Source organism: Eleginops maclovinus, chromosome 2 (genome assembly GCF_036324505.1).
Source record: "Eleginops maclovinus isolate JMC-PN-2008 ecotype Puerto Natales chromosome 2, JC_Emac_rtc_rv5, whole genome shotgun sequence".
NCBI classification, from domain to species: Eukaryota; Metazoa; Chordata; class Actinopteri; order Perciformes; family Eleginopidae; genus Eleginops; species Eleginops maclovinus.
The window spans coordinates 25,558,709-25,569,563 of NC_086350.1; the positions used below are offsets into that span (position 1 = coordinate 25,558,709).

A 10,855-nucleotide genomic window follows, 5' to 3' on the forward strand; every position below is an offset into this window, starting at 1 on the left:
ATGTCAGAACAGTGAAAAGTGCTAAACAGAATCACACTTCTGAGCAACGGCTACGGTTCAGCAGCAGCAGCAGCAGCAGCAGCAGAGGTCGGGTCTGTGCTGGGTGCTGCAGAGATCTTGTGATGCTATCACATCAGCCACAACATCAAAACCCGGGCTGAAATATGAGGGAATGGAAAGAGATATACAAGGACATAAAAAGAAATAAAGTCTCTAGTGCCCACATCAGAGCCTGGACTTACGGCTATGATGGCATGCTGTGAGGCCAAGATTAACTTCATATGTTGGTAAATGAATCTTTGGTTTCACTTCAACTGTTGGTCTATAATTACGTTTTACACGGCAACATCTCCTTAGAAAATACTTGATTAAACTACTGCAAGCAAGATACAATCCAGAGGGGAAGGGAAGCCCTCAGATCTTTCCATATCCTATTTTCAAACTAGGAAGGGACAGCACACAATAAAAACCTTGATTTGAACTTGGAAAAATAAATACTGTATCAAACTCACTGCATGCCCTGCCTTCTGTTTATGGCCGAGTCTATTTATATTTTTCAAACACCTGATACCAAATAACACCAAGACATTTAAGGTGTTTTAGTGGACTTCGGGGTATGTATGGAGCTTTATGAACTTTGATTTAAAGTTATAAAAACTGTGTTTAAGAGCTATAGGGTTATATATTCAGTCCAGTCAAACCCACAATGAGTAACATATTCACAAAGCCAGAAATGATGAGTCTTGTTAGGGTTCCTGTAAGGGGACGTCCTGGGTTAAACTTAATCTGCAAACAGAATGCAGCTTAAGTTCTGAACAGTTTAAAGTAGTAAATCAATTGAACCGGAAATGTATGGAGCTAGACTCATTGGTGCTACTCTTCAGGTAAGGCAGGGGTGTCCAAACTATGGCCCAGGGGCCAAATGCGGCCCTCGGGCCATTTCAAATCGCCCGTCAGCAACTTCTAAAACTGTAATGGAATATGGCCCACACATTAAACTTATGTTAAAATATGTTACACAGCATCCATGTGTTGATAATTTATAAGCCCAACCTTCTAATAAATTCAGTCAATTAAAGTTTAAAACATTTTCTAACAAATCTAAGTTGTTAAAAAAAGCCCAATAACTGATTTCTATAACAAGCTTGAAATATACCCTTTATATTTCCCCTTATTTTAAGCAATCTGAGGTTTCTGTTTTAAGGGATGAGCTGCCAACAAAATAAATGAAATCCTATGCAGAGCTGTGATGTAGGTTGTTTTTTTCTTAAAGCATATTCAATTATCAAGAATACTTTACCTATATTTACATACATTTTGCTCATATATAACTTAAGTTCTGAGGGAATATACCTCACCTCTAGTGAGGTGCCCAGCCTTTCGTATATTTTAATGTATGTGGCCCTCAGTGAAAAAAGTTTGACACCCCTGATGTAAGGTTTACCATAAGATTGAAGTGTGTCTAACCATTTCTTTAGGCAACTTACTTTGTACAGTAATGCTGGAACAGCACAGGGGGCCTCCCCAAACTGATGCCAAATAGTTGAAGAATTGGCCAGCTGTTGTTGTATTGTGTAGCAGTAAGAAACCCAAAACAGGAACTCAGCCTGTCCCCCCCATCTCACATACTATCCCGTTTAATACGCTTGGCTTTGTGTTTACAAACTTCGAAAGGTAGCAGGACAGTACAGAACAATCGTAAATGTGCGTCTGTGGAGAGATTTGAAACACCTGTTAGCAATGGATGAAGTAGCAGTCAACTGTGCGCCTCTGGCTGCGCTCTGCCTCTGTATGAATGTGTTAGTGGGTGAATGCCTTCTTGCATATGTAAAAGCACTTTGACGCCTAAAGACTGGTTAAGAGCTTTATAAATGCAGTTCATTTCCCATTGCTGTTTGAGGGGAACCTGCAGTAGCGCTGTGTGACCACAGGGAGGCAGCACTGAAGATATTCTACAGAATTAATATTAACATTGTAGTTTGTTAAAGATCTTCTCTAAAATAATTTATATAATAATCTTAAAGTATATTTTTCAATGATCATTTGAACGATGCTGCGTTCCCTCTAATATTGAAATTGCAATTAAGTCCATATAATGGCAATAAGTTATATTTTACAAATCAAGCAGCTCTTGTTCTGATGGATTCATCTTCATAAGTAAAATATAAAACATGGTTTTAATATTTTAAAATGCAAAAATAAACCTAAAAGCAGCCCTCCCAACTAGAGGTTGCTAAAGAAAATGAAGATATATTAAAAGATAATAGTCAAAACATTTTTATTCCATGAAAATATTAACCATTGGCACTTAATTTACTCACATAAAATCAACTTTAAAACCTTTTGATCTGGTAAAAATTGAATATCATCAGTCCAGGAATGTGGACCAAACCACGCAGACGGAGTGGCTCTATCACAGCAGACACATCACCGTCCATCACAGATCAACTAACAACCAGGAGTCTGGAAGCTGGATGACACTTTCTGGGATAACGGGCATGTATGGAAGCCAATCTCTGCCTCAAAAATAAAAAAGGCGTAGACATGTAAAATATAGAGAGAAAATACAAGTCAATTTCATGAGGAATCAAAATCATGAGAGAGTCAAAATTAAGAATTTGATGATCCCTAAAACCAGTATAGTTTATATAAGGTCCACCTAGCTAAAACTAGCGGGCTCAGACTACATGTGTGAGATCGGGGAGTTGTGATCAGAATTGGAGACATGACAAACTATACGTTGGTCCCTGAACATTCCCAGCTCTTAGTGTTTCTGACTGGATGTAAGAGGCGTGGTGCCGCTGAGCGTCACACTGATGAAGTGTTTGATTGTCACAGTGTTGGTACTGTTGGTACATGTACTCTGATCCGGAACAATGCAGTGTTCAATGTAATAAATCCTCTCCTGTCTCATACATTTGAATGAGTATTTGACTTCCCTTTTCTGTATGAAGCTTTATTACGGTTACAGCTGAATGGTTGATCAAATTTAAATCAGTACAGCCTAGTGCAATATTCAAAATCACATTTGATACGGGCAAAATATGTGTTGATATTCTGAATTTTATAGATCCTCTTTTCAAACCTGTTGATCATCCATTTTTCCAATATCATGAGTCATATCGCATTTAATATCAATTCAAATATTCACAACTGGTTATTGTTCTTTCCAAATTGCGCCCTCATTAGTGTTACTTGATGTTCTATGAGCTCAGGCTAACACTTTTTAGTTTATCCTTCTGCTCTAAGTAGCTTTGTACAGGGACTTTAACCCCATGGTAAGGATTCTGTGTTTATGCAATATGCACATAAACTTTCTAAATAGTTCACATAAAAGGATTAGCTTCATACGTGATGCTAGTGTTCACATGATAAATGAAAGCTGACTGTCTTTAGCGGGGTCATATGAAGAGATATCACGAGCAGAACATGAAGAAATACAACGTTTTGAAACACCAGCTGATGAGGATGCCAGATGTTGTTTCACAGTAATGTTCAGATCAGCTGTCTGCAACATGCCCTGCTGTGACAGAACCACAGAGCACACAAAAGAGCTAAAATTACACAACCATAAAAAAATACATTCTTTAAAATGTACAGCGTAAAAGCAAGGCCAAGGGTTCATCAGTTTCGGCATCAGCCACGCGTTCTGAAGAGGTGCTTTCATTTTACCTCCACAAATATGTACAGTAGAGCACAATGAGCTGCTCAGAGTTGTAAAGATTTTTTTAGTTGGGGGTTTTCTCTCAATTCCAAAATAAAGGTGCCCCATGTAGTAGTTTAAAATCTTTAGATTAAGTGTTTCCTGTCCCACTCTTGGTCCCATGGGTGCTTCTGTAGTCTTCTTATCACAGTCTCAGTGTTACACATTATTACTTTCCTACTTTAGAGACTGTACAGACATCAACATGAGCTTGTGACATGCAGGGTGCGAATTAAATCTTTGGTTTGAGGGGTTAAAGAAATTCTTCGAGGGGATAAAAAGATTAGTTTTCTCTTCTGCGTACTTCCAAATCCTGGGATGATTAGGATCATTGTGGCATGCGCAGCAAGATTGAGGAGAAAATATATCCAATTGGAATGTGCAAAACAAGGAAGAAAGTGTCAGAAATGGAAACTCTACAAGAATCCGCTCACAGAAACAGCTCTCCTTCCACTGTACACCTTCATACAGATAGCTGTTGGTCAGATTGCTATAGGGTAAGAGATTTGCCATAACACCATTTACGAGTAAGTATCATTCTGATAAAATTGGAACTTTCAGAGTTTGGGATAAACGAAGTATTTCTGATTCTGAAACCATTGGCCCTGTTATTAATCTTTCAGATGTTCCTGTGAAGTCTGTTTCATTATGAGCTCTATAAATGAATAAGTGATCCTCGCTCTGATGGAAAATAATGATACTATGTCCCCTCGACGATGGTAGACAGGTCCATGTGTTCATTCAGTGGTACAGCTGCTGTAAAGTAGTTTTGATTGGCAGGTGTAATGGAGTTGTAGCAGGCACAGGTATCGTTTCGCAAATAGATGTTTAAAGACATTTCTATATCCTTGTATCACAAGCTGCAGGGGTGTAAATTCAGCTTGTGTAGCCCGCTTCACCATGGCTTAGAATTATACAGCATTACTCTTTATAAATCTGATGAACAAACGAACAGGGAGTGTATTTCTTCTTCAGTTGAAGTTGTGAATTCACAGGGTTTTTTTTAAACTAGGCCCACGTCTTCTCTTGGGTCTATTCTTAGTCAAGCCTAGATTCTTAACTGGGTGAAACTGCGTGGGAATTCCTGTGAGCTCATTTATTTTTGCCCTCGAGCAGATTCACGTAGCTGTTTATGGTCAAGAGAAGACTTTTCATCCAACTCCATAGAACTAAATATAAAAGGTCCGGCTTGTGTTTGTGCCAACATGAACATTTGTGGAAATGAAGCCAAACCTTGTTGAGAGAAGGACATTTTCATCAAGATTAAAAAGTAGATTTTAAAACAAACGCATTGTCAATTAATGTGAAAAATTCATCAACAAATAATACATGTGTGTCAGCAGCTCGTCTAAATCATTATTCAAGAGTGACTGAAACAAAAAGAACAGCCTCTCTTGCTTTTTTTACAAATCAAAGTATTACGTGTTGCAGATCATTTAAAAGCACCGGTCAGTTTCCAACAACAACGGAAAGCAGTCACTGAAGACTGTGGGAATTTGATGAGCCAGTTAAACAGCTCTGTTCTGCAGAAGCAAAAAAAAACAAGCAAAACATATTTGGTCATAGAGATTGAAAAGCTACAAAGACCTGGAAACAATTTTAAATATAAGTCCAAATGAACCACATGTAAAACATAGAGGAGGAAAGAAAAGCTCTTTCTCATTTTTGGACATGTTTAGACTTCCATATATCCACCGACACAAGCTGAAGACATTCCCTTGACAGAATAAAAAAAGAAAGTCTTCCATAAAAACCTCTTCTAAAAGAAATTAGCTGAAGGGAACATGTCGTGGGTGCTCCTCACTCATTGGAATTACTAACAGGCAGTGGATTCATTCACATCAATATGAGGAAGAACAAAAGGAGCAGCGAGAGAGTTAAAGAAAGACAGCCCTGAAGAGAAACACCACTTTGGAAGTTAGAAATTAAGGCCTCGAGGAAAAAAATAAAATAAAAGCCAGAATCTTGCATATTACCATCATCAGTCTGTTAGTGTCTCTGTGCAGGCGAGTCATGAGACACACACGGCCCCTGAGAAAAGAGAGGGTCCTCCTGCTGCTGACCTGGGAGAGGAGCATCGTGCTGCCTTCACATCCTGCAGGAATTACCGTTACTGTAAATGCAGCTAACCCTGGGTGTGCATCCTCAATTTATCCAGAGAAAAGCTGTGTGTAGTGTGACCCTACAGCAGACCCTGTGCTGCAGGACACGCACATGTACGGCTCTCTCCGTCCATACGGCTCTTGGTCCGTCCAGGAAGTGACATCATGACCCGGGTCACATGTGTATCTAGTCCTGTACCGTGTGACACAGGGGTCAGCGCCAGGCTCTGCTAAAGGGTGGCGAGTACCCTGAGGAAGGAGATGATGAGGACACAGAAGGACTGTCCCACACCAAAAACAAGTGCCTCCAACGAGATCATCCTCTTCCCCGCCGCCTTGTACACACCAGCTATGGCCGCACCTTGGAAGAAAAAAACTAAAACATTATTCTGAAGATGAATTGTTTGGGTTTACCTAATCTATGATGTTTATATTGTATCATTTTTTGTTTTCTATTTATGTGCAATACTTAGTTTTTCATGACATCAATAAAGTATATCTTATGTTAGCTCTGAGAACAAAGCAATGATTTTTATGCCACACCATCTTTTGAGTAATGAATAGAATTAAATATTTACATATACGGGACGTTGCCAAGAGCTCAATGTAAAGCCAGCCCACATTTCTGATATGACGTCATAACCGAAGCAAATCTGGATCAGCTCGTTTGTACCCCCGTTTTTAGAGATGTGGGTAAGGAGGAAAAGAGAGAGGTTGTATTTTCTGACACTTGTGAGTCTCCTTACACACCGGGGACACATATTTATGTATAAAAGACAGCAAAAAAAGCATTTTGCAAAATAGGGGACCTTTAAATAATTGCTCTTTGATTACATTTTGCAAGTTCTAAAAATCATATTTATATTATAATATAATAAGCCTGTTCAGAGGGTGCGATACAGGCTCACTATCGGCTTTAAAAAACTGCCAGACAGATCTGCAGTTGGAGATAGACTCTCTGAGATCTTAAAAATGAACGTAACTGATGTAATTGTTATGAGCAGGAAAGTTAGAAAGGCCAGAACAGAACCTTAATAAATGGACCTGAAAGCCTGTAAGAAGCTGCCTCCTCCCTGTAATACCTGGAAAGGGGAGTTAACATTTCTCATGGTCACTAATAAATAAATCTGAACGCAAGAAGGAAACATATCTGAAATTGATATCTCTCTGTGACCACCAAAGTATCATTCATGCTTTCATAGTTCTGTCAAAACAACAAAAGACAATTTAATCAATATGGTGGCTTTTAGAGTATTTTGTGAGTATTCTAGGCAGATGTTAGAGAGACAACAGGACATTTTAATAATGAAATCTAAATGAGGACAAATCTGCTGGGCTCTACAATTGAAGCACGGAATTCAAATATGGGAGTGAAAACTACTTGTCCAGATCCTTTTTCAAGGAGGAAACTACTGCACAAGTACCTGACAAACACATATGTAAGCAGAAGACTTACTGGTGAGGACCCCCCCACAGACCGGCCCCACGATGCCCATGAGGAGGATGGCAATGGGCATGAAGCGGGCAATCTTGTGCTGCCGCAGCGTGGCAATGGCCAGCAGGGCGGCGGGCAGGTGGAACACCAGAGAGGAGACCGCTGCCCACAGGAACACTCCGTACCACATCTCTGCACACACACACACAAACATACACACACACTTCAATTATTCATTAATGTGGTGCCAGCTCCCTGTCTCTACACCTTTTTTTTCTCCTCTAGCAACTGAACAGGATATAAATAAGTCTCAATCTTCCACTCAGCTGATGAGGACCCAGTGTATGGTATGATAAGTATGGAAAATATAGGACTCATATGCTATGGCCTTCAGGCACCAGATATTGACCCTACTCCACACTGATAAGAAGGGACAGCCCCCCCACCATCACAATCACCTTCACACCATAGGGGAACATGTTCTGGAAGATTGCTGTTCACAAAATAAGTGAGAGCAATGATCTATGTTTGGAGAGTCTAGACGCTGGTCTTTGAGCCCTAAATAAGTTTTCCATCACCTTATAGTCCTTTCAAAAATGTACACACCATCACAGCAGCAGTTAACATCAAGTAACTAAGTACATTACTCAATTATATTTTTCAGGTATTTTTAATTTTCTTGAGTATTACAATTTCCATTCCATTTCATGCAAATGTATTCTTCTTCTCTATGATATTTGGAAAGCACATATTATAATTATATTTTTTGGCACCTTTGGTTACTAGTTACTTTACGTTTGTAAATAAATTAAAACATTTTCACTCAAATTATACCATGCCATTATGGATTAAGATAGCTGACACTATAAAAAGTCATTAAAAGCTTTTACCAGCTGCAAATTAAAATGATGTAGACAATATGGTGTCAATAATTAGAATCCAGTGATATATGTTGTTCTGAAAACGGCCATTCTTCACAATGACTACTTTTAATGTTGGTACTTTAAGCATTATAGTAATTCTCCTTTGAGGTACTGTTACTTTTATCCAAGTAAAAGATCTGAGTATTTCCTCCACCACTGGCTAGGGATCAAACTGACCCTTCGATTAGAAGAAGCCCATTTACCCCTTGAGTCACAGCAGCCCTGACATTGTCAATTTTAAAACAATAATGGCAGTGGTTGGATCTATTCCTATCATTTGAAATACGAAATCATTTATTCATAAGCTTAGATGTTGTTAACACGATGATAACGATGAACTGCAGTCCTACATTCTTTGTTCAATGCGATCATATCAGCTGGAAGGGAGAAAACACATCGTTTGAGCTATACTGTTTATCACAGCACCACAATCGCACACTATGGTCTACACAGTCTCATAGCCAGAGGTGTAAAGTAACTAAGTACATTTACTCAAGCTCCGGTACTTTACTTGAGTATTTCAATTTTGTGCTATGTTGTACTTCTACTCCACTACAATTCAGAGGTAAATGGTGTACTTTTACTCCACTACATTTATTGAACACCTTTAGTTACAGATTTGGATTAATGATGGTAAATATAATCTCCCTTAAATCAGACTTTAGTTCACCTGGAGTAAACTCAGCAGCTACCCTGCAGTATACAAAGCCATTCAAACTAGCTGCACCTTTACCAGCTCTGAGAACACTTTAATGATCAATCATTATAAAACATATCAGAGATATTATTCTGAAATGGACCAATCAAACAATGACTACTTTTACTGTCGCTACTTTAAGTACATTTTGATGAGAGTACTTTCTACTTTTACTGGAGGAACATTTTGAATGCAGGACTTTTACTGTGACAGAGTATTCCTACACTCTGGTACTTCTACTTTACTCAAGTACAAGATCTGAGTACTTCTACTTTTACTCAAGTACAAGATCTGAGTACTTCTACTTTACTCAAGTACAAGATCTGAGTACTTCTACTTTTACTCAAGTACAAGATCTGAGTACTTCTACTTTACTCAAGTACAAAATCTGAGTACTTCTACCACCTCTGCTCATAGTAAAATGTAAAAAGGATTCAACATAAACCGTTCGATTACAGTAAACGACACAAATGTAGTAGAATAAAGTAGATATTACATATTCACTGGGCGGAGAGGCTCTCTAACAGAGCTGCTGTTATAGTATCCGCACTGTAATACAACACTCAATGTTATGGTCGTTTCTTACTCACACAGCTACTACGAAGTTGTAAACAGATGCCATTAAAACAACTTCTTACATTCCCACACCAGCTAAGAAAAGTGCAACGAAAATAAATAGCCGGTTTTTGAACGAGGTTTGGGCTTGTAACACACATTTGTTTACAGTTGTTTAAAACAGGAAGTTAGCTAGCCTTTAAGCTAACACGTACTAACCAGCGTGAAACAACTTCACGATATCTATAAAAAACAATACATTTAAAGAGAATTAAGCACAATTAAACCCCCATTTTGGTTTAAGAACAATTCTATAGACGCCACTTTACAGCAATTAAGCACTGTTACACAGTGAGTAGAGCTAACAAGCTACCAAACATTAGCCCACCTGAGAAGTCGTTGAGAGATGTGTCGTTTCCTCGGTATGTGCCATTCTTCCTCGGCACTAAATTCAAACCGAGTATTTGCTGAACAAGGTCTATCTCCGTATACTTCTCCTGCATGTCTCACACCGGTAGTCGACACTGCATGAATAAAAATGGCAAACAGATTTGTAAAACCATAAGAGTCGGTAAGGAGATTTGCCCAGACTGTGTTGACGCAAGTAGGCTAGCTAGCATCGGGTTAGCATCAGGCTAGCTGTCAACACAACTTGTTTGACGTCATCATGCAATAACATCCTGAAGAATTGCGCCCTCTACCCGGGTCTGTCAGGTCGCCGCGCTTCCGGATGTTAAAAATTACGCTGGGCGAAATTGAAGCATTGGTCATTAGATTGTTTATTAAACGCTGCAGGTGTTGGACAGCAACTATTGGTTTGTTATAGTTAACTCTCAATGAGGAACATTCGGAGAGCAGTCGATGAGAAGTAGACTGCCTGACAGACTAAATCCCGGGATGGTTTGGCACAGTAATACAACTACAGGTGTGTTAAAGATACTGTATAGGGTGCATAGCGCACGACGATATAAAGGAACATTATCGATCAAATCCATCTTATAATTGTCGTTTTACTTACTCACAATACAACAATTAATAATAACCTTCTATATGAAGGTTTCTATTGAACTAAGGATTCTCATTTACAATAAATGTTCTTTAAAATTGTTTGTATAGTATTAGTAATATTTGAAATAGGTTCAATATGAGGGTCAGTGAAAAGTTGAATATCAATAATGTGGGCTTTTACAAATGTGGAATATCTTTAAGGTGTATTGATAATGTGACGCTTAATTACATTTCTGGCTTTGAATGTAGAATAATACCAATGTAGAGTACAAAACGTGAAAGTTACAATTTGAAGTAGGCTTAGTTTCTAGGTTGAGGTAGGCTATAAGCAGCTTCAAACCAATTAATTATTTACAAATGTTTTAAGATTGATAAGCATACTTCAAAGTGTAGGCAGTATTGTTTCACATGAACTCCAATTTCTCATTTTTT

General features: G+C 38.6%; 1 protein-coding gene across 1 annotated transcript; it reads right to left on the reverse strand.

Annotated features, from left to right (window-relative positions):
- Positions 1-2,261: 2,261 nt before the first annotated feature.
- tmem170a (transmembrane protein 170A) lies at positions 2,262-10,101 on the reverse strand. The gene is made up of 3 exons (XM_063908984.1): positions 9,804-10,101; positions 7,262-7,432; positions 2,262-6,166 (listed from the first exon to the last, which is right to left on the reverse strand). Exons 1-3 carry the CDS (start codon positions 9,916-9,918, stop codon positions 6,036-6,038), a joined length of 417 nt encoding a protein of 138 aa, XP_063765054.1. The 5' UTR covers positions 9,919-10,101; the 3' UTR covers positions 2,262-6,035.
- Between the last annotated feature and the right edge of the window lie 754 nt (positions 10,102-10,855).

What these genes read in the sequence shown, in the direction of transcription:
- tmem170a (XM_063908984.1), bottom strand. Translation starts at nt 9,918, where the DNA reads ATGCAGGAGAAGTATACGGAGATAGACCTTGTTCAGCAAATACTCGGT. An exon ending in ATCTCTCAACGACTTCTCAG is followed by an intron (nt 7,433 to 9,803) that starts GTGGGCTAATGT and finishes GTGTGTGTGCAG; the next exon opens with AGATGTGGTACGGAGTGTTC. An exon ending in CTGTGGGGGGGTCCTCACCA is followed by an intron (nt 6,167 to 7,261) that starts GTAAGTCTTCTG and finishes TTTTCTTCCAAG; the next exon opens with GTGCGGCCATAGCTGGTGTG.